Source organism: Lycium ferocissimum, chromosome 3 (genome assembly GCF_029784015.1).
Source record: "Lycium ferocissimum isolate CSIRO_LF1 chromosome 3, AGI_CSIRO_Lferr_CH_V1, whole genome shotgun sequence".
Taxonomy (NCBI): Eukaryota; Viridiplantae; Streptophyta; class Magnoliopsida; order Solanales; family Solanaceae; genus Lycium; species Lycium ferocissimum.
In genome coordinates, this window is record NC_081344.1 from 32,218,291 (window position 1) to 32,243,188 (window position 24,898).

At 40.6% G+C, this 24,898-nt stretch overlaps 1 protein-coding gene across 1 annotated transcript; it reads right to left on the bottom strand.

Annotated features, from left to right (window-relative positions):
• Positions 1 to 7,587: 7,587 nt before the first annotated feature.
• LOC132048836 (uncharacterized) lies at positions 7,588 to 8,437 on the bottom strand. The gene is made up of 2 exons (XM_059439521.1): positions 7,638 to 8,437; positions 7,588 to 7,591 (listed from the first exon to the last, which is right to left on the bottom strand). Exons 1-2 carry the CDS (start codon positions 8,435 to 8,437, stop codon positions 7,588 to 7,590), a joined length of 804 nt encoding a protein of 267 aa, XP_059295504.1.
• Between the last annotated feature and the right edge of the window lie 16,461 nt (positions 8,438 to 24,898).

Sequence of the window (24,898 nt, forward strand, 5' to 3'; positions counted from 1 at the left end):
AGGTATACCTAAATATACTAGATGTATACAGTTCCTGTATACCTTTGGTATACAGAAATTTGTATATTGAAGTATACACAGAGTCTATCACTTATATGGACTCAAAATTTTTAGTTTGTGCATCATAATGGTTTAAGTTGGGCCTGGTTCTTCTTTGTTTGCTTCTTTGGGCTTTCTCTTGTATTTGTTATGAGTTGGGTTTTCGTTTGGGCTTTCTCTTGTATTTGTTATGAGTTGGGTTTTCGTTTGGGCTTTTTCCCTTGCTGTTCTTTTCCAAATGGGCCCCGTTAGCTTTAAAACCCTTCTTTGTTTTGTAACTTGGGCTGGGATTTTCTTTTGCATATATCAGTTGCTTGAGTATATTGATGTGTATATTTGCTTGATAAATAATGCATGCATATTCCTAATTTATGTTATCCAAGTAGTTCTAGATACCTTCTAATCATTATCCTCTTTTTTCCCCTTTGTGTCTCATGTAAAAATCGCCCGGGCCACTTGGGCCACCTTCCATTGCATTAACCTATTGGGCCTGAGGCCCAACTCTTTCTTTGAATCGAGTCCAGATCTGATGAAAGGGAAGTAAATATGAAAGGGAAGCTAAATTATTAAAGGTCCACCTATGGGTGAAAATAGGCAACTGGTGGACTTAGGTAGGCCCACCAGCCTAAAACTCTCCTCGATTTATTTCATTTTGTACATGTAAATGTATTTGCAAGACTTGTATAAATGTTGAAACCCTTATGGAAGCTTAGAATGTAGGAAAACCCTAGTATTATTAGGAATGTCGCCCAAATGATTTTCAAACTTGGCCTAATCTAACACTTGCATGAAATCGGTATTAATTGGTTTTTTCTTCAAGTTTGAAATAGGTTTGAATATATCTAAGTCTAAATAACTTTCTGAAATTGGAACTAAATTGTATTTTTGGGCCTTCCGCCCTTTGCGTAATTCTGGATATGAATTGGATCGAAACGAAAGTACGTTTTTGGGCCTTAAGCCTAGAAAAGATTTCTCTTAAAGTGAAAAACAGAACTGTACAATTTTGACTTGGGAACGGACTGAATCGAAAAATGGATTTAAGGTTGTCGGATTATAAAGAAAACTCTTTTAGAATTAAAGGTAAAATTTTGACCGTATTGAGGATTTGGAACTTTCATAATCTGAAATGAACCATACTTATTTAAAACTTGGACAGTTTTCAGAGAAGGAACAAGGATATTTTGGGCCAAAAGCCCCAAGTTAAAGGGATAAAACAGAGAGAAATACACTTGGACAGATATTGAGTGAGATGGCTTTGGCATTGGAATATGTGTGACATATACGAGCTTCAATGTCACTAAAATTGGACTTAATAGATTTTCCCTTTCCATTATATACTTATATTACAAAAAAAGGAGATATACTCCACCTATTTTTTTATATATACATATGTAATAAAACCTATAAGATTTAAACTCATATCATTAGGACCAAAATAGTAGCGACTCTACTCAAGAGAAATCCCAAATGTGTCTTGGTTCGGAAATGAAGTGAGTTGAACATTTGTATGGATTTTTAAAACCAAAAACCCCCTTTTCCAAGGGGACATTTTGCCAAAATTTTGAATTTATGATAAGCATGACATTTTCCGATAAAGTAAACATTTTAAGAAAAGAATTACAATAATCACACATTGAAGCTCGTAGGTCAACCGTATTCTACGGATCCTTAATATTAGGGTGCTTAAAACCTTCCCAAGGGATCACCAGAACCCTTACCTCGAACACTGATCCTAAAAGGATTTTTCTCTTGCTTGATAATATCCATTCAATCCGATTTTATATTAACCAAGCTAAACAATTATTACTCATTTAACAACAAAAGAACAAAGTAAATCATGCCATAAATGCTGAAATAAGTGCGGAAGTTCTAACTATTACAATCCCCAAAATCCGAAAGTCATCGTACAGGACTCTAAGCTAAAAACATGTCTAAGAATCTGAAGTCTAACAAATAAGTAATCCATAATGTCCAGAGTACGAAAAGACATCATAGCAAGAAGATCTTCGGGCGGCCTGGCATGGGAAGAAGCTCACCCAAAATCTATCAACAAATATCCTCCACGCTAGATGTGAGGACGAGCAACGGTCTCTATATCACAATCTGCACTCAAAGAATGCAGCAAGGTAGTATCAGTACAAACACTATGTACCGGTAGATATCATAGGCCGACTAAGATTAGTATCATGCATATTTCATAAATCAATAGAATAAAACAAGCCAGTCAACAAACATGAATATCAATAAATCACAGCAAGTCAACCAAGAACAATCACAATCAAATCACCAAGATGTCAAGCATCACAATCACGTAAGTCACAACGGAAATAAATTTACCACAATAACCTCACTCGTTATACATACATGCTAGCTGATGTCTTAGCTCAGTAGCCATGACTTGCAGAGGACCCATGGTGTCCCTGTACCACATGTTCCGAATTCACTCCTCGAACCCGAGCACAAACCTCCGCCCCGGAACGAACCTCGATCGCGGGACATATCAAAGTACCTCTCATTTTCGGAACGATCCTCGGACCACGAGCCCATAATCTAGGTCACATGAGTGCCTTTCCATACCTCTTACGAACAGTGTTTCTTACCTTTCCAATATCAACAATCAACTCATCATTTCATGTCACAATACCCTTGAGAAGATTATATTAGCTTCTCATCACAACACATCCACTGTAGATTTAATCACACAGGAAATAATGGCACGGAGCCTACACAATCAATCAATCACATTCACGTAGGAATTTAACCACGCAATACCATGCATGAAAACTAGACATGCTTTCTCCTAAGGAGATCACAAAACATACAATCAACTAACCAAAGTCTAACTTAAGTAAACCGTAACCTACCTCAAAGTAGAGCTGGAACACGCAGGTTACTCTACTATAGCCTTTCCTTTCCTCAAAGCCTCAATACGTTCACGGTCTAAAAATAGAAGGCTCAATGAGTCACATTGCTCAATTTACAAACACCAAAGCAAGAATACCCTTCCCTTCCCCCATTCTAAGGGTGGATGATTTTCTAGGTGATAAACAACCTATCAAGGCCCCTAGTATTCATTTACCATCAATTTATACAACATTCTATCAAATATTCCCATTACAAATAGTTTTCTATGGCAAAGACACCATTTTTATAGAACCCTAGGTCTCAAATCACTTAGTTTATGATTCTAAATGTTCAATTTATGACAAATAGCAACTAATCAATCCATTTAAATGATAAATAAGCGATAATAACCCCAACCCATCAAGTTTAGAAGGTTTATTGACATTCTAGGGTTTCTACTTCACTTTCACCATTAAAGACCCATGAAGATGATTACAATAATGAAGGGGAAGGGAATGATAGAATGAAAAGCAATGGAACTTACCTCTCAAGGTTATCTTGCCCTAGCTTGAAAATTCTCTCTAGGTGCTTGTTGGGAAGTGTGTTGGTGTTTTGTGAAAAGAGAAAATAAAACTGAGTATATAAAATTCGGGCTACTATTTTACGTCGACCGCTACAGCGGTCATCACGCCGCTGCAGCAGTACCACTCTATCGGTCAAGTGACCGCTATAGCGGCCCACCACGAAATCGCTGTGATCGCTATGGCGGTACATCCACCGCTATAGCGGTGTCGCCATAGCCGTACACTGCCCGCCACGGCAGCCACCAAGGAAAATGGATGGCCGCTTTTGGAAGCGGTCCAGTACCACCCACAAATTTCATACCGCAGCGGTACTCCTACCGCCACAGCGGCTCATTTTGGGCAGTGAGCTCGATTTTGTCCAGTTTTTCCCCCTATCACCCCACATTTCATCCAAGGCCTCAAAAACACAACACAAAACATGCACACATACAAAAAGACGCCCCACGAATCCACCCGCGGCCTCGGAATTCCCAACGGAGTCCTAATTTCCCATAACGACCGGAAGGGTCGTTACACCAGATACCAATTAAAACACCGTTCGTCCCCGAACGGACAAGGGTGAGAAAACTAGGGAGGAGTTACCTGACTCGGCGAAAAGCTGAGGGTATTTGCTACGCATATCGGACTCTATCTCCCAAGTAGCTTCTTCCACTGGTCGATTCTTCCATTGAACTTTCACAGAAGCTATTTCCTTTGACCTCAACTTGCGAACATCCCTATCTAAGATAGCAACGGGCTCTTCCTCATACGACAAATTTTCATCTAACAAAACCGAATCCCAACGGATGATATAGGAACCATCGCCGTGGTACCTCTTCAACATCGACACATGAAACACCGGATGAACGCCTGATAAACCCGGAGGTAAAGCCAACTTGTAAGCCACCTCTCCCACACGTTTGAGAATCTCAAACGGACCAATGTACCTCGGGCTAAGCTTGCCCTTCTTCCCAAACCTCATCACACCCTTCATGGGTGAGACCTTCAACAACACTTGCTCTCCTTCCTCAAACTCAAGATCTCAGACCTTGCGGTCCGCATACTCCTTCTGCCTACTCTGCGCTGCCAAAAGCTTGGCTTGAATCACCTTCACCTTCTCTAGGGACTCTCTCAGAAGGTCAGTACCCCACGGCCTCACCTCGAACGCATCAAACCATCCAATAGGAGACCTACACCTCCTTCCATACAATGCCTCAAATGGGGCCATATCAATACTCGAGTGATAGCTATTATTGTAAGCAAATTCGGCTAAGGGCAAGAACTGATCCCAATGCCCACCGAAATCTATCACACACGCACGAAGCATATCCTCAAGAACCTGAATAGTCCGCTCAGACTGCCCGTCAGTCTGAGGATGGAAGGTTGTGCTAAGATCTAACCTCGTACCCAACTCCTCATGCAAACACTCCCAAAACCTGGATGTGAACGTGGTGCCCCTGTCGGACACGATGGAGATAGGAACCCCGTGGAGTCTAAGCACCTCCCGAATGTAAACCTTAGCCAATTTTTCCGCATCATAAGTTATCTTCACCGGAATAAAGTGGGCAGACTTAGTCAACCTATCAACAATAACCCAGATAGAGTCAAACTTCCCTAGCGTCTTCGGAAGACCCACCACGAAATCCATGGCTATTCTTTCCCACTTCCACTCAGGAATGGGCATCCTCTGCAATGTACCCCCAGGTTTTTTTTATGTTCATACTTCACCTGTTGGCAATTCAGACACTGAGCAATGAACTCTACTATATCACGCTTCATCCTAGTCCACCAGTAATGTTGCCTCAAATCACGATACATCTTAGTGGCACCCGGATGGATAGAATACCTCGAACTATGAGCCTCTGTCAGAATGGTCTTAATCAAGTCGCCCACACGTGGCACACACACTCGCCCTTTGATTCGCAACACGCCCTCCTCATCAATCACGGCCTTTTTGGCCTCACCACGCAACACCTTATCACGTATTTTACATAGCTTAGCATCTTCAAACTGCTTAGCTTTAATCTGTCTAAAAATGATGACCGAGCCTCAACACAAGCCAACACCTTGCCTGTGTTAGAAATATCCAGTCTCATAAAACTGTTAGCCAGAGTCTGAACCTCTCTAGCCAACGGACGCTCAGAAGAGATCAAACGAGCCAGACTTCCCATACTAGCCGACTTCCTGCTCAATGCGTCAGCTACTACATTAGCCTTACCAGGGTGATACAAAATGGTGATGTCATAGTCTTTCAGTAGTTCCATCCATCTCCGCTGTCTAGAGTTCAGATCTTTCTGAGTGAACACATGCTGCAAACTGCGATGGTCTGTGTACACCTCACAATGGACACCATACAAGTAGTGCCTCCAGATTTTCAACGCAAACACCACCGCTGCCAACTCTAGATCATGAGTAGGATAGTTCTTCTCATGCACCTTCAACTGCCGAGAAGCATAAGCAATCACCTTCTTTTCCTGCATCAAAACAACACCCAAACCAGAACGTGAAGCATCACAATAAACAACAAAATCCTTGCCCTCAACGGGCAATGCTAGAATCGGTGTTGTAGTCAACAATGTTTTGAGCTTTTGAAAGCTCTCCTCACACTCGTCGGACCACTGAAACGGTACCTCTTTCTGAGTCAAACGGGTCAAATGAGAAGCAATAGAGGCAAACCCTTTCACAAACCGACGATAGTAGCTAGCCAGACCCACAAAACTACGGATCTCGATCACTGATGTGGGCCTAGCCCATTCCTTGACTGCCTGAATTTTTTGAGGATCCACCATAATACCCTCTTTCGAAATAACATGCCCCAAGAAAGACACAGAAGACAACCAGAATTCACACTTGGAGAATTTAGCATACAACTCCTTCTCTCGCAATACCCCAAGAGCAATTCTCAAATGTTTCTCATGCTCTTCCTTACTCCTAGAGTACACCAAGATATCATCAATGAACACTATTACGAATGAGTCTAAATAGGGATTAAACACACTATTCATCAAATCCATGAACGCAACTGGGGCATTTGTAAGCCCAAAAGACATAACCAAGAACTCATAGTGCCCATACCTGGTCCGAAAAGCGATTTTAGGAACATCCTCTGCCCGAATCTTCAACTGATGGTACCCTGATCTTAAATCGATTTTAGAGAACACAGAAGCTCCCTGTAACTGATCAAACAAGTCATCAATACGGGGAATGGGATACTTGTTTCGGACAGTTACCTTATTCAGCTGACGGTAATCAATACACATACGCATAGACCCATCCTTCTTCTTAACAAACAACACAGGAGCACCCCACGGAGAGGCACTCGGGCGAATAAACCCCTTACTCAGAAGATCTTGCAACTGCTCTTTCAATTCCCTGAGTTCTACTGGTGCCATCCTATAAGGTGGGATGGAGATAGGACGGGTCCCTGGGTCTAAGTCAATTCTGAAGTCAATATCACGATCCGGTGGCATACCAGGCAAGTCCGCGGGGAACACATCCGCAAACTCGCGTACCACTGGAACCGAATCAAGGGATGGAGTATCTGCACTGGTATCACGGATATGTGCCAGATAAGCTAAACAACCCTTCTCTACTAGCTTCCTAGCACGAACAAAGGATATTACTTTCTTAGTGGGGGACTAAGGTTACCCTTCCACTCGAGTCTAGGTGCCACGGGCATGGCTAGTGTAACAGTCTTAGCATGGCAATCAAGAATAGCATAATGCGGGGACAACCAACTCATACCCAAAATAACATCGAAATCTACCATGTCTAAGATCATCAAATCTGCCCAAGTACTATACCCCATAAAAGAAATCGCACACGAAGGGTAGACGCTATCTACCACCACAGAATCCCCAACAGGAGTAGACACAAAAATAGGGGTATCAAGAGTATCACACATCATATCCAGACCCACAGCAAAATAGGTAGATACATAGGAAAAAGTAGAACCCGGATCAAACAAAATAGAAGCCATACGGTCATAAACGGAGATAGTACCTGTGATAACTGCATCGGAGGCCTCAGCCTCGGGTCTACCTGGGAAGGCGTACAAATGACCGCGCCCCCCCTGTCGCCTATGAACCACCGCAATTACCATTACCGCCCGAGCCCCGCCCCGCCGGGCCGCTGTCCGCCTCTACCTGCCTGAGGACCGCCTCGGCTAGGCTGGGCACCACCCCTACCAACGGTGTGGCCGCCCCGCCCTGCCCTGCCGGTGCGCGATCCTTACCCCCTCGATCTGGTGCAAATGGAGCTCGGGGAGTCTGATACTGAGTCCCCTGCCCACTCTGTCTAAGTCTGGGGCAATACCTCTTAATATGCCCTATCTCACCACACTCGAAGCAAGCACGGTCCAGCGTAGGCCGCTGAACAGAAGCTGATGAAGCAGTGTAGCCTCCATGCTGACCGGAAGCTTGATAATTTGCCCCTGATGGGCCCCCAGCTGACACCTGCATCGCGGACTGAACCGGACGCCCTGAATATACCTGCGAACTCTGACCCCTCGAGAAGGAGTTACTGAACATCCCACCCTTACGGGCCTTCTTCTCAACTTGCCTTGTATAACTCTCATGCCTAATCCCCTCAACGATACGGACATGCTCCACTATCTCCTGAAATGAAGCCCCAGTGGCTACAAGCTGAAGAGCCGATAACTGCAGTCCGGTGTTCAACCCCTTCACGAACCGCCGTATCCTCTCCCCTTCAGTGGGCAGTAACTGAAGAGCATAACGAGAAAGGGAGTGGAAACGGGACTCATACACAGCAACAGACGAGTTCCCCTGACCAATAGTAGAGAACTCATCCTTCCTTCGATCCCTCAGAGTACGCGGAACGTACTTGTCCAGAAACACAGAGTAAAACTGAACCCAAGTCAACGGAGGAGACCCAGCTGGCCTACACTCCACATAAGCCCTCCACCAAAGCTTGGCATCACCCAAGAACTGGAAGGTCACAAACTCTACCCCGTACTTATCCACGGCCCCCATCTTATGGAGCCTCTCATGACAGTCAATGATGAACTCATATGCGTCCTCTGACTCAGTACCATAAAACATAAGAGGTTTCATTTTAGTGAACCTCCAAAATAGATCATGTTCTTCACCGTCATCATCACTGGCCCCACAACTGGCCTCGGGAAGGCCTCAAAACCCGAAACCTCATCCAAGCGAGGTGCCACCGCCGCCGCATGCCGAACCCCCGAGCCCGTGCTCGTCGTCCGGATCTGGGGCCGCTACCCCTGCGCCCCTACCTCGCCGGACCCGCCGGTATAGCTCCGCCCGTGCTAACCCATGCAACCAATGCAAAGACATCGTGCCATAGCATCTGGTATACCCCGAGCAGGAGACCGCGCCCCCCGGTGGAACCGGTACCGCCGCCGGGCCGGGCCGGTGCGGCTGCATCTCTCGCTACCTCATTAGGAACCACTGGAGGCACGGGGTCAACCACTAGGGACGCCGCCCCCCCCGGGCCGCCCTCTCCACCCCTCTCCTCCTCCACCTCTACCTCTAGCTGCTGCCGCGCGTGTTCTCGCCATCTGCGAGAGAATGAAGGATAGTCAGATACCAATTTGAATCAGCAGATACCAATTGGAATCAAGTAGCATGAAAGAAGAAAGAAAAAGGGAGTTTTCCTAGTGTTCGGTAGCCTCTCGAAGATAAGTACAGACGTCTCCGTACCGATCTACAAGACTCTGCTAGACATGTCCTTGTACGATGAGATCGACGAACCTAAAGCTCTGATACCAACTTTGTCACGACCCAACCCGCCATGACTGGCACCCATCTAAATCCTAGTGGGCGAACCAACATACAAGACACCTATCCATTCAATCCGATTTTATATTAACCAAGCTAAACAATTATTACTCATTTAACATCAAAAGAACAAAGTAAATCATGCCATAAATGCTGAAATAAGTGCGGAAGTTCTAACTATTACAATCCCCAAAATTCGAAAGTCATCGTACAGGACTCTAAGCTAAAAACATGTCTAAGAATCTAAAGTCTAACAAATAAGTAATCCATAATGTCCAGAGTACGAAAAGACATCATAGCAAGAAGATCTTCGGGCGGCCTGGCATGGGAAGAAGCTCACCCTAAAATCTATCAACAAATATCCTCCACGCTAGATGTGAGGACGAGCAACGGTCTCTATATCACAATCTGCACTCAAAAAATGCAGCAAGGTAGTATCAGTACAAACACTATGTACCGGTAGATATCATAGGCCGACTAAGATTAGTATCATGCATATTTCATAAAATCAATAGAATAAAACAAGCCAGTCAACAGACATGAATATCAATAAATCACAACAAGTCAACCAAGGACAATCACAATCAAATCACCAAGATGTCAAGCATCACAATCACGTAAGCCACAACGGAAATAAATTTACCACAATAACCTCACTCGTTGTACATACATGCTAGCTGATGTCTTAGCTCAGTAGTCATGACCTGCAGGGGACCCATGGTGTCCATGTACCACTCGTTCCGGATCCACTCCTCGGACCCGAGCACAAACCTCCGCTCCGGAACGAACCTCGATCGCGGGACATATCAAAGTACCTCTCATTTTCGGAACGATCCTCGGACCACGAGCCCATAATCTAGGTCACATGAGTGCCTTTCCATACCTCTTACAAAACAGTGTTTCTTACCTTTCCAATATCAACAATCAACTCATCATTTCATGTCACAATACCCTTGAGAAGATTATATTAGCTTCTCATCACAACACATCCACTGTAGATTCAATCACACAGAAATAATGGCACGGAGCCTACACAATCACTCAATCACATTCACGTAGGAATTTAGCCACACAATATCATGCATGAAAACTAGACATGCTTTCTCCTAAGGAGATCACAAAACATACAATCAACTAACCAAAGTCTAACTTAAGTAAACCGTAACCTACCTCAAAGTAGAGCTGGAACACGCAGGTTACTCTGCTACAGCCTTTCCTTTCCTCAAAGCCTCAATACGTTCACGGTCTAAAAATAGAAGGCTCAATGAGTCACATTGCTCAATTCACAAACACCAAAGCAAGAATACCCTTCCCTTCCCCCATTCTAAGGGTGGATGATTTTCTAGGTGATAAACAACCTATCAAGGCCCCTAGTATTCATTTACCATCAATTTATACAACATTCTATCAAATATTCCCATTACAAATAGTTTTCTATGGCAAAGACACCATTTTTATAGAACCCTAGGTCTCAAATCACTTAGTTTATGATTCTAAATGTTCAATTTATGACAAATAGCAACTAATCAATCCATTTAAATGATAAATAAGCGATAATAACCCTAACCCATCAAGTTTAGAAGGTTTATTGACATTCTAGGGTTTCTACTTCACTTTCACCATTAAAGACCCATGAAGATGATTACAATAATGAAGGGGAAGGGAATGATAGAATGAAAAGCAATGGAACTTACCTCTCAAGGTTATCTTGCCCTAGCTTGAAAATTCTCTCTAGGTGCTTGTTGGGAAGTGTGTTGGTGTTTTGTGAAAAGAGAAAATAAAATTGAGTATATAAAATTCGGGCTACTGTTTTACGTCGACCGCTACAGCGGTCATCACATTGCTGCAACGGTATCGCTATAGCAGTTACCACAAAATCGTTGTGACCGCTATGGCGCTCCATCCACCACTATAGCAGTACCGCCATAGCGGTGGCTAATCCGCCATACCGCGGCCACCAAGGAAAATGGATGGCCGCTTTTCCACCTATCACCCCACATTTCATCCGGTCAAAAACACAATACCGCACACATACAAAAAGACGCGAATCCACCCGCGGTAAATTCCCAATGGAGTACCGCGTAAAATGGTACTCCTACCGCCACAAAATAAATGGCTCATTTTGGGCACATGAGCTCGATTTTGTCCAATTTTTCCCCCTATCACCCCACATTTCATCCAAGGCCTCAAAAACAACGACCGAACAGGTTGTTACAAAATAAAATTCTAGTTTTGTCCTTGGGGGCTCAGGGTAACCTTTTTAGGTTCGTTTTTGGGCTTCAAATTAAAGTGTAGTAATATCGATATCATTGGACTCGTTTAAAATTGTAGAGTGCTATTTTGACTATATTGAACCTAATTTTCAACAAAATTATGATTTTACCCTTAGGGCTCAGGTTTGGCTATTTAAGTCCATTTTTGAGTTCTGGGTAAAACTATGGCAATATGGGTATCCATCAATTTCGTGTTTTAACGTGGAATTCATATTTGATAGATTTTCATCATTCGGAAGAGCTCCAGAAACAAAAGGCATTGGCTTGAACGTTCGTGGCTCTTGTTCAGCTTTGTGGTAGGTTACGGTTTACCTTTCGATTAGACTCTAATTAGTAAAGCATATGTAGGAGTTAGATGTTAACGGGGAAAGCATATTAGGCCTTCAGTTATTGTGTGGAGGTGAATTCCGATTAGGTTGTTTTTGTTGTTGTTTTGTTGGGCTTGCCGCCCTATTTGCTATGTTGTGATTGTGTTTCATTCATCTCTCTCTTGTTTTTGCACTTATCTTCGGAAAAAGGAAGATGAATTGTGATGTGTACTTATGATAAGACATAAGTGAGATCTTGATTATGATTTACTGTTAATGATGATATCATGCATGGCATACATCCACATTGCATATGTTATGTTGATATTGGAATGTGACTTGGTACTGATGATGATAAGTGAGCAAGTGTAACATCCGAGGTCTTTGCCAGATCGTGTAAAAGGGAGATAAGAATTCATGCTAGAGGTTTCTTGCTAGGACGAGGTGTGTTGTACCCGCTGCATGAAGTTTCTTGCCTGGACGAGGTGTGTTGTACTCGCTGCCCGAAGTTTCTTGCGGAGACGAGGGTGTATGTGAACTTCGCGGGTCCCCTATGGGTAATGACTATTGAGACGTCGAGATTTTCGTCCGTAGCATGTGTTTATAGGTTTAAGGTATTGGCTATTACAATGCATTGCATATCATTATCATTAGATGGTACGTTTGCGCATTGATTCCTTGGTTGATAATTCATTTGAGTTGCTGTGTGTTTGCTAAGTACTTACTTAGAAACTTGATAGATTCTAGGATTAGAGACTTTCGCCTAAGTTATGACTGTAGACTATTGAGATCTACTGTGGTTCCTATTAGTATGAGTCTTACTTGAATAGGCTTAGTGACTGTCCTTGATTGCTAACATGTCACCTTGTTGATATCTTTCTTCATATATGTGAACTAACTGTTATCGGCTTATGATAACTACCAGTACTGATACTACCTTGCTGTACTCTTTTCTAAGGGCAGAGTTCATCACAGGATCCACGTCAGTACCTCGTAAGTGATTCCCGAGGCTTTTTATTTGAGTTTTCAAGGTGAGCCATGTTTCAGATCAGCAGCCCGAAAAACTCTTCTCTTATAATATTTGTCGTTCTGTTTTGAGATAGTATTGCAAACACTTATGTATTTTCTATATTCAGACTTACGTAGTTTTATAGTGGCTCTTGTACTATGACTTGACCAGATTCTTGGGGTTTCGTTTGTACTTCCACACTTTAGATATTTATGATATGATTTGGGATTGCTTGTATTATTTAATCTTCCGCATGTTAATTTTAAAAATGGTAGAGTAAGGGGAGGGTTGGCCCACCAGGGGGGTTAGTATGGGTACCCGCTTGACCCCGGAGTTGGGTCGTGATAAGTTGATATCATAGCCTTAGGTTTTCGGTCTTACAAGTACAAGAGCATGCCTAGTAGAGTCTTGCGGATCGGTACGATGAGCTCCATACTTATCTGCGAGAGGCTATAGGACATTTAGGAAACTTTCAATTCTTTCATTCCTTTCCTGCTACTTCATTCAAATTGGTATCTAGTCGATTCAAATTGATATCTGAATTTCTTTGTCTTATTCTCTCATGGATAGTGGGAAAGCGTCCTTAAATTCTTACGCGAGCGGTTTGACATGACGTGGTATGGTAAGGTACGAGATGTGTTATTCTGATACAGACGCATGACCAAGTCCAATTTTTAGCTATAATCGGGATTCTCTGATTCGTATGGAAAGGTTTCAGCATCGTTAAAATTTAATATGATAGATGTGTGGCACAAATGTATCAATGGCAAGTCAGTGATTCATTAATGGAAGAGTATCAATGTCAACATCAGGAAAGAAGTGTAACTTGGGGAGGATCGTCCGATTAGACAAGAGGATGGTGACCGTGTTATGATGATGAAAAGAAGTTGAGGATAAGGATAGGAAAGGCGACTTTTGTGTTAAGGTGTAACGAAGTGAGATTTCTTAGGATATATTGGTAAGAGTACTTCTTGTCTTATAGGACGAAGGCGTAAAGAAGATAATTTGGATCGATCAATCTCCGCTACAGGAAGGGAAAAATTGGTATCTGACGTGCTCGTCAGGATAAGGTTGCAAGATGTGCGAGGGCGGATTTCATATTCAGTTGTGGGAAGTTAAGTTGGGCTTCGACGTGACAAAAGGGTAGTGGGGGAGTAAGAACTAGTATTTTGTGGGTTCTTTCAGGGAAATGGCCCTCAATTCTAGATCAGAAGGCAAGGTTAATTGTGACGAGTGGGAACTCGAAGTAGTGGGAAGCTACGGTCCTTTAGTAAAGGGTGTGTTCGCAGGGTCATTGTATTTAGAGGATTGGTAAGGGGATCGTTTGAAATAAGAGCTTGTTGATTTGAGAGCTATGTTGCGATTATACAATGTAGAGTGGATGTAAGGGTTCATGGATGAGTTGGTATGTTCGGGTATGTGGTAGGCTAATGGGGGCCAGTGGTTAACTAATAGAAATGACTCAGTGATGGGCAAGAGTGAAGTTTTAGTACTCAAGGATTTATCGGGTGTTGCATCTAATCTTGGACAAGAGGTGTGGGCATTGTATCTGTTGTGTAAGTTTCGGCTAGTTCCTGCTGCTACTGTTGTTATGACTCTAATGGGTTGACCGAATGAGGGGGGTAATTACATGATTTGATTAGAGGTGTTTGAGTTCGGTAATTAAGGATCGCCTCAGATTATGAATCGGTTCAATGGTGGTTTGGGGTATTGCGTCGGCAATGATTGATTCTCATTGGGATGACCAGGGTTGGTAGGTAATTTCTAGTGGGAAGACTTCTTAAAGAATGGTTTACGTGATGCACCAGATTTAGAGTGGTTCCTAATTTGAAGTTCGAGTGAGACAAAGGAAATGCTCGATTATCTGACTGTGTGGCATAATACTATCTCTAGGATAGACTCAGCTATTTGGTAGGGCTTACGATTTTGCGGCATACTTTTGAGTGGGGTTGAGTGATGGTCGTTCAGTGGCAGTGAATGTGATCTGAATGGAATAGAGAAAGTGAAAAAGTAAGATAAAGGTATAGTTGCTCAAGAATTGGTAGGAGCAAGGTACATCTTCGGGATTGCTTAGGTCAGGTATGGATTATGGTGTTGTTGCCTTGCATCTATCTGATGAGGTGTGATTGTTAAGTATGCTTAGAGAAGGAAGTCTATAAAAATGGACTAAGTGTTATGACGAAGTTTCGTGAGGTTTCGTGATCAGCGACTGGTGAGAAATTTCAAGTGAGCAACATCCTAAGGCTTATGAAAAGGTGGCTTGTGTTATACCAACATGGGTAATTTCATAGCACTTTTCATTGGATGAGCTAGACTTGTCTAACGAGAAGGAATTTTGGGAATCACTATAATTTTAAGGTTAAAGTTATACTTTGGAGATGGGACCGTATTTGTGGTAGTGGGTTATGTGTAAGTATTACTAACTGGATAGTTTGGGTGAGCATTTTTGGAATATTAAAGACTTGAGAATAGTTGTGCAAGGTTGGTGCACGGGATTGCAAGATTTGATGCTTTCAGAATTGTGACAAGTGTATCAAGGTGTTACAATGGGAGATTCGATGGGTGGAGGTATAGTAAATGAGGCCGCATGCTTTACGTTGAAATGGTCAGAGTTGTGAGCGAGTTAAGGGAAGGCACAAGGAGAATTTGATGTTTTAGAGATCATGGCGTTTTATCAGGATTGTGTGACAGGTGCGAAATAAGAAACATGAGGATTTAAGTCATAAGGTATAGCTTCTCAATATTAGCTTGATGAGTTGGGTGAAATTCAGCCTTTGTGGTCGAGGGTGACAACACCTAATTGTTTATTTATGAGAAAGGGATCAGAATCTATCGCCACCGATTTATGAAAGGACTATGTTTGGTTTCGTGAAGGTTTGGAGTCAGTTCGAGTGACTATTGCTGATATTCGGGGGGTTGTGCATTTATTTCGTGGTAAAAATTGTTCAATTAGGGCCGGATGGCCTATGTTTATATTACCATAAGGATTATGGGTATTCTAGTAAATCACTTTCATGAATTCGATGGGTTTCAGTTCAGAATGGAGGTATGGCAGTGTTACCGGGTCTTATTGAATTTTGTGTAACACCTCGTAAAATCTGTGCTAAACCATATTCATGAATCAGGAGGTTAGAAACCCAAGAAGGAGAGTGTTGGAATCGAAAATATGTTTCAGTTCAGAAAACCCAGCGTTACACTCAAGGGACGGACCGTAACGTGTGTTACGGACCGTCGTTCATACCGTAATGGTATGGCTTGAAAAATCACCGTCTCGTAACCTGGACCAAAGGACTGTTCATCGTTACAGAGCGTAACACGTGTTACGGCACGTAAAGGGTCGCCGTAACCCAACCTCAAAAATCAGACCCTCGCTAGAAATTTTACACGCGTTACGGTCCAATGTGACGGACCGTCACACGGTCCGTAATAGTGCCGCGACTGAGACAATTAAAAGACGAGAATTCAATTTTATTTCATAAGTCTCTTTCCACTCAAACCCTAAATGAAAGTTCTCTCCTCTCAACTTCTCCAAGCATCAAGATAAGCTCCTTTAGACCATCCTAAGTGAATTCCATCAATTTTCCATGAATTCTAAGTAGAAATTTCATGTTCTTAACATAGAGTTTTCAAGAGAACCCAATTAAAGGGATTCAAGACGAGGCTTTGGGATTCTTATTCAAAGTTCAAATTTTCATTACGAGTTTGGAGCGTTACCAGGTTTGTAGAGTTTCTATCTACATGTGGGAACATCATTGTTCTTTCCCACGCCCTTCTTCCATAAATTATGAAGTTATACGAGAACTAGGGTTTTGACCATGATCATGATAACCCTAGGCCCATGTCCCATGATTATAATATGTATGAAATTGTTAGTAATTCTTCATTGAAGTTCTTGATAATTCCTTATGGTTATTGAGAATCTGTCCTAATCTATGAAAAAACCCATGCTTTGCATCCTATGGGTTCTTAGATGCAAGTTATGACTATTATGATATTTTCAAGAAATATACTACATGTTTTACAAGTTTTCATGCAATTATATTATATAATTACTCTCATGCCATGATACAAGATACATACATGCTAAATACAAGTCATGCTTTCATGAAACCATGTTTACAAGTTATGTCACGAAAATTAAGGGCCTCATAGCCAACTATATCATGTTCATGTGTTTTGGGAGTTGCACAAATTACCTAGAAGGCTCAAATAGCCTGAAACTACGTAGCCACCGTAGGATAAGGATCGCTCCGCCCAGTTGGGACGATTCCTTAATTTTCCACTGAATGGATCCATCAGGCACGTTACACCTTATACCCTGGCAAGGTATGGGGGATCTGCTGGTCCGGTGAGGTACCAGACTCCACGTACCCACGTGGTGATATCATGTTGTCGATTTATGAAATGCTCTCCCTACTTACCATGTTTTACTTATGTTATATATATATATGTGTATTCATGCTCATGTTCATGTCCAGGTTTGCAGTTTCACTTCTTATCATGTTATTTCATGTCCCATATTATTTCTTTTAGTTGCTTGACATACCAGTACATTAAATGTGTTGACGTCCCCTTTTATTGACCGGGGGCCTGCATTTTCCGATGTAGGTACTGATTTACAGGACGACGCATCTACTCAATAGGATTTACTCGTATCAGCCTATTGGTGAGCCCCATCTTATTTAGGGTCTTAGTCAGTTATCTTATTTTATCAGTTATGCATTTAAAGGTATGCTGGGGGCCTTGTCCCAGCAAGTACGTTTTTCAGTTAAGACTCATGTTTAAAGGTTTCATAGACTAACCAGTTTAGTTATGTCAGTCATGCAAGGTGTTTAGCCATCTTTGGCTTAACCCATGTTATTTTCGCACTCATGTTTTGAACGAGTATTTCATTTATCATTATGACTGCACGTGTTTTCTCAAAACCTATCATGCTTACGTTATATTTCCGCTCATGTTATGCCTCATGATGATTTAGCAAGTCATGTGGTTCGCTCGGTCACATGCAGTAAGGCATCGAGTGTCGTGTTTCACCCGGGCCATGGTTCGGGGCGTGACAGTTTGCAAGTAAGGATTGATGACATTTTTCTGATAACAACGATTCAGACAGTTTTAATGGTTTACACGAGTACAAGGTGATGCATTGAGGAGGTACAAATGGTTATGAGAAGTCTTTAGAGTGATTAGTTGATTTTCTACAGATTAGGAACGGCAAGGTAATTGGTTGGTATGCTCATAGTATGGTGATTTGGGGATTTGAGAAGAATTGGGCAATGGGTTTTGACTAAGTGATTTCAACTTCGGGATGTAGAACTAACGAGACCGGAACTAGTGCAATCGTCTTTGGGTAAGATCAGTTTTGATAAAATTGCTTAAAGTTTTCTCTAGTAAAGCAAGGATTCTTTTCTAACGAAAGAAAGCCGTGATTTGGGCTTGTGGCGTGCGTTTGAGTGTTCTAAGGGATCTTGGTGATGGATGGCCTTGGAAAGGGTGGAAGAAGGGCTAGTAGAATCAGAATATTTTATCGGTTCAAGTTGGGTATAGTTTGTGGCTATAGCTAAAGGATTATGGCGTTTAGGGTGACATTTGTGGAACCAATCGATTGCGTCCAGAGGTGGGTTTATATCAAATCAGGGAATTCGAGCGGAGCCAGTTCAAATATATAGGCATCATCGGTGGAAGAAATTCTGGGTATGGAAAGGTTGAAATTTGGGTCATTGAGTTAAGTTAAAGGAGGTTTTGACTGATAACGTGAACAAGCGGTACTATCAGCATATTTTCTGCCCGTGGAGGCTTTCATGAGGTTTATAATAGATATTCCTTGGTTGCCGTCAGCGTTCGTACACTTCTTTATCATTCGAGGACGAACGATTGTTTAATTAGTATCTGATGTAACGACCGGATAGATCATTTTGAGAACCGATGCTCTATTTTGCGTATCGTCTATTCCAAAAGCTCCAGAGTAATTATTTTGATCTTCTTGCAAAATTTGAAGTCAAACAGATGTCATTTGGTTCACTTTGGGAGAAGGTTTCATTTTGGAAATTCTAGCATTCAATTATTTGGATAAATTATTTATTTTGGGAAAATGTACTCTGATTGGTGATCTGAAGATTCTGTTAGATTTGAAATATTATTTATGAACTGTAGAAATTGACGGAACTAATTTCAGAGTTCATTTGGTTGGCTTTTGACAATTAAATCGGTTTTAGCACTAAATATGCCTATATATAGCGAAAAGCTTGTCACGGAAAGAAATAAGACTCGGATTCAAAACTTTTTATTTCCGTGAGCTTCGTTTTGATGTTTATGGCTTGTGGGGATGAGTTGCACTATTCCCGAGGTGATCGGATGACAATCGGAGAAGAAAATCTAAGTTTTGGAATTTTGAAGTTCTAAGTTTGAGAAGTTGATCAAAAGTTGACTTTTGGGTAAATGTGCCGTAATCGAATATCGATAGTTCCTTAGGTCCGGAATGAGATTTATGACTTAGTCAAATCATTGATTCGGTTCCCAAGGGGTTCGGGTGTGATTTAGGTGGTTGGTTGAGAAACTAGCTTTTGACATGATTTGGAGTTGACCACGGTCAAAATCGGGTCAAGACGGTCCCGTTTGGATGTTTTGAGAGTTCGAGCAGGTTTGTATGATAATTTTGGACTTGTCCACAAATTTTGGTTAGATTTCGATGTGTTTCGGATGTGTTTGGGTTGTATGGTGTTTGTTTTTTGTTTTGACGCCATTTTGAGCAAAAAAAAAGGTACCATAATGAGCAAATGACCTTTGCTTTGTGTTTCGATTGAACCGTAAGATTCGTATCATAATTTAGGAGCTATAGCACTAAGAATCGTCGCGTTTCGCCATTGTATGTGGGAGATATGGCCATTTTACTAAAGAAATTCACTGCTAGTTTTCTGGTGTTATTTTGCTGAAAATTACGATTTTGCCCCTAAATTCGCCCTTTAAATTTCTGCATTCCTTCAAAACTTGAAAACATCATATCTCTCTCATTTTAAGGCCAAATTGGGTGATTCACAAGACTATCTTCAGTGAAATTTCGCAAGGATTTTATTGGACTTGTCAAAAGTGAGCTTCCTGATCATCTAGCACCTGATTTGGACCGAAACAGCTGCTACGTTTTCTTTTCTCCACATGTTTGGGATTTAGTTACTTTTCTTACAAGTTTGGGAGCTCAGATTGAGGTGATTTTTATGGTGTTGTTCTCGTGTCAACGTGAGAGAAGTATCTAACCTTTATTTTGGTGTTTCCCATGATTATTTTCATTGGTTATCGTTTATATATGTGTTTGGATTATAGAAATTGGGGTTTTCAACCCAAAAGTTGAAAAGTGGTAAATTATATATTTGAGGATCAAGATGATGTCTTTTTGAATGGGTTTTCAAGATTTATACTAATTAGGCTATGGGTAGACCAATTTTAAAATAAAATTCCAGTTCTGTCCTTGGGGGCTCAGGTTTACCTTTTTGTATTACAAATTAAAGTATAGCAATATGGGTATCATTGGACTCGTTTAAACTCGTAGAGTAATAATTTGACTATATTGGACCCTATTCTCAACAAAATTATAGTTTTACCCTTGGGGCTCCGGTTTGGCTATTTGAGTCCATTTTTTGAGTTCTGGGTAAAATTATGACAATATGGGTATCCATGGATTTGTGTTTTAAAGTAGAATTCACATTTGATAGACTTTCATCGTTCGGAAGCGCTTCAGAAAGGAAAGGCGTTGCCTTGAAGGTTCATGGCTAGTGTTTGGCTTTGAGGTAGGTTACGATTTACCTTGTGGTTAGACTCCAATTAGTGAGGCATATGTAGGAGTTAGATGTTGACGGGGAAAGCATGTTAGGCCTTCGGGTATGGTGTGGAGGTGAATTCCGATTAGGTTGGTTTTGTTATTGTTTTGTTGGGCTTGTCGCCCTATTGATTGTGTTACATTCATCTCTCTCTTGTTTTTTCACTTATCATCATAAAAATGAAACTAGCCTTGAATTGTGACGTGTACTGATGATAAGACACGAGTGAGATCTTGATTATGATTTACTGTTAATGATGATATCATGCATAGCATACATTCACATTTCATATGTTATATTGATATTGAAATGTGACTTGGTACTGATGATGATAATTGAGCAAGTGTAACATCCGAGGTCTTTGCCGGATTGTGTAAAAGAGAGATGAGAATTCATGCCCGAGGTTTCTTGCCTGGAACAGGTATGTTGTACTCGCTGCCCGAAGTTTCTTGCGGTGACAAGGTGTGTTGTACTCACTGCCCGAGGTTTCTTGCCGGGACGAAGGGGTACATGGACTTTGCAGGTCCCTCATGGGTCATGACTACTGAGATGTCGAGATTTTCATCCTTAGCATGTGTGTACAGGTTTGAGGTATTAGCCATTGCATTTCATCCACTTGCATTGCATTGCATTATTATCATTACATGGTATGTTTCCGCATTGGTTCCTTGGTTGATAATTTATTTGTGTTTGTGTGTTTGCTAACTACTTACTTAGAAACTTTATGGATTCTAGGATTAGAGACTGCCGCCTAAGTTATGACTGTAGACTATTGAGATCTACTGTGGTTCCTATTATTGTCAGTCTTAGTTGAATATGATTAGTGATTGTCCTTGATTCCTTACATGTCTACTTGTTGATATCTTTCTTCATATATGTGAACTAATTGTAGTCGGCCTATGATACCTACCAGTATTTATACTACCTTGTTGTACTCTTTTCTGAGGGCAGAGTTCATTACAGGATCCACGTCAGCACCTCGTGAGTGTTTCCTGAGGCTTTTTATTTGAGTTTTCAGGGTGACCCATGTTTCAGATCCGCAGCCCGAAAAACTCTTCCCTTATGATATTTGTCGTTCTGTTTCGAGACAGCTTTTCAGACACTTATGTATTTTCTATATTCAGACTTACGTACTTTTGTAGTGGCTCCTGTACTATGACTTGACCAGATTCTTGGGGTTTCATCTGTACTTCCGTACTTTAGATATTTATGATATGATTTGGGACTGCATGTATTATTTAATCTTCCGCATGTTAATTCTAAAAATGGTAGAGTAAGGGAAGGGTTGGCCCACCCGGGGGGGGGGGTTTAGTGTGGGAAAAAATCGACCCACGAGTTGGGTCGTGATAACAACATTCTCAAACATGATCGTGTTAAAGCGTGGAAATAGGCTACTGGAATGACCCCTTTTATTCTTTGAGGCAAATGAATGACCATCTAAATTGACAGAAGATTAACTTCATAACAGTCCGAACCCATAATTGTATCTAGATTGATATGGGCTACTCAGTATTTTCAACATAGATCACCATAAAGATAATCAGAAACCACCACATAGCATTCCAAGCTACAACTTATCAAGAAGTTAAATATGTAACAGGTTAAATATTGGAGAGCCACAATAAAAATAGAACTGCTAGCACCTTAACTGCTCGACAAACAAAAGAACGACTACACTGAGTTCCTAGAAAAACCAAAATGTACACATATAATAGATCAGCGAAGCACTTGAAGTTTGCAATCAGACCGTTTATGATGGAATTCTGGTTACAGAGAGTGCTGCTATGTCTAATAAGATCACCTTTGTCACCCTCAAGTTAAGCTTTGTATCAGCTCTAAAAGCAAGCAAAAAGTATGGATCCCCTTTTGTTGTGCTTAAAGTAAGTCATGCCACAAAGTGATATAGCAAATGACTTAGAATGCAGAATTCAGATTGGTAGGTAGCAGACACTTGATATGATTTCTCTTTTGCTCAATGTAGCATCACATAATACTACATCCATCTCATAGTGGAAAACAATCTATTATAACAAAAATAGACAGATGGGAATGCCTTTGAGGATGGAAAGGCTTGAACTTTTTTTCCCGAAGAGAGTAAACTGCAAATATGCATATCACAAGATCATAAAGTCGATTTCAAACACCAAAAGTTACAAATTTGTTGTCTGGAAGAATATGAAAGAACAAAATGTAATCCAAAATGCTACCTAACGGCCTTTATAACATAGCCCAGACTGGAAAAAAATCAACCCACAGTTAAATATAATCTCACTTCCATTTCACACAGGGGCGGATCCACCCTTTGGGGGTGGGGTGGCATGGCACCCCCTAAATTAATAATTTTTTTATATACTTATGTTGTAATTTGTAAATTAGGTTAATTATTTGATCCCGCCACCCCCAGCATTAAATTAGAAAAGCTAGCACCATAAGTTTGAATCTATCTTAAACATTTTTCGACTCCCGTTTTCTTTGTGCTTTTTTACTTCCTTTGACTACAATTCTTTTCGAGTTCCTAATTTTCTATTTATCTTTATTATTTATATTGCCTTTCCTCTTTTTTATTATTTTATATGTGATCTCTAGCGAACACACAAATAAAAACTTCAAAATCCAAATCAAGCATTTCTCTTAATCTAAATGATATTTAAATTGAAAAACTTGTCTCAAGAATTTTGATTGAGATTAAAATTCAATTTTTTTTTAATTATTATTTCTATTGTTTATTACTCCTCCGTCCATGTTTACTTGTCTATATATGACTTGCTCTTAATAAGCAATAAATAAAATGAGAAATTTTGAATTGAAACACTTAATAATAAGGGTAAAATAGGTATAAAATGATAAATTATGTCTTGATTTTTCAAACTATATAACTTACAAGTAAAAGTTGACATATATTTTTAGTCTAACGGACAAATAAAATGGACGGAGGGAGTGTATTATAAAAATTTATGCTATTCTATAATTGTTAAATTCAATTTAAATCACTTTACTACTTAAATCTCATAAATTTCGTGGAAAAAATATGAAATTTATGCTTTATTTTTGAGAACTTGTAGTTTATCTAATTCTAATTTACTTATGGGGATTTACCTATTGAAGAGTTTTTTTTTTTTTTCTTATTTTGAACTTTTAATTCTCTTAAGAGATGTTATTTTACTTGCAAATTCATTTTTTAATATACATAAGACATGCAAGTCCCTTGGTGAAAATGTTGATTTTAAAATGGGTGCACCTTGTTTAAAATGCTAGTTATGTTCGTTTCTTGATTTTTGAAGTAATTTCATATTTGCAAATTAAAAAAAAAAAAACCTGTTAAGTTGACTCGAAAAACTAAAAGAGATAACGGCCTTTATAACATAGCCTAACAGACTACAAAAAACATCAACCCACAGTTAAATATAATCTCACTTCCATTTCACATCCAGAAATCCAAAATGCTACCTGACGGCCTCGAACACCCTTTTAACCACCATTAATCAAAGGGCTAGTATGATCTCAAAAAGCAAAATAGATCTTTTAGAATGACAATAGAAGTCGCATTCGGAACAAGTTTCTAAGCATCGTTGTAGACAAAACCATATGGCTATCACAAGGAATATTTGTAAGTGAGCGTTTATTAAAGTCATATTAGATAGGGCTGACAACTTTCTACATCAGTTAAATATTATTGGGGAAAAAATAAGAGCTGAAACAAAAAGAAAGATCCAACTACCACATTACTCAGCTGGACATTTATCTACTAAAAATTTTAGCTCCAAACCTTCCTTTTGACCTTATAAGATTGTAGCTTGTCAAATACTCCACTATTGAGAAGTACTTTTCAGTTGTATTCTGAAGGTTCTTTTCCCCGCACACACCCTCCTGAAAAAAGAACTTTCGTTGATTTCGAGTCATTCAGACATTTAGAGTTCCATTGTGATTTTCTCTTAAACTGGATATTTAGGTGAAAATACCCTCTAATATCATTAATTTGTACAACCTAGCTTTTGCCCTCTTTTTTCCTTCAGCTAACATTTTCTCAGAGCTATATTACGCTAATGAAACCAATTAAAAAACTCAAGCCTCCGAAACTAAGAATCTAGAATTTCAATGGAAAATCCGATTAGTTTCCCGAGGAGTTAAAATACCCAGTTCTTGTCCGACTAAATCTTGAACGCAGAAAAAATAGGAGTAAAACAAATGGAAGCTTCAAGTGAGAGCATCCAATAATACACCCACCACAGTCCACCTTATATACAAACCAGAAATCACATGACCTTATATTGGACAATGTTTGATTGGCAATAGCA

What these genes read in the sequence shown, in the direction of transcription:
- LOC132048836 (XM_059439521.1), bottom strand. Translation starts at nt 8,437, where the DNA reads ATGGGGGCCGTGGATAAGTACGGGGTAGAGTTTGTGACCTTCCAGTTC.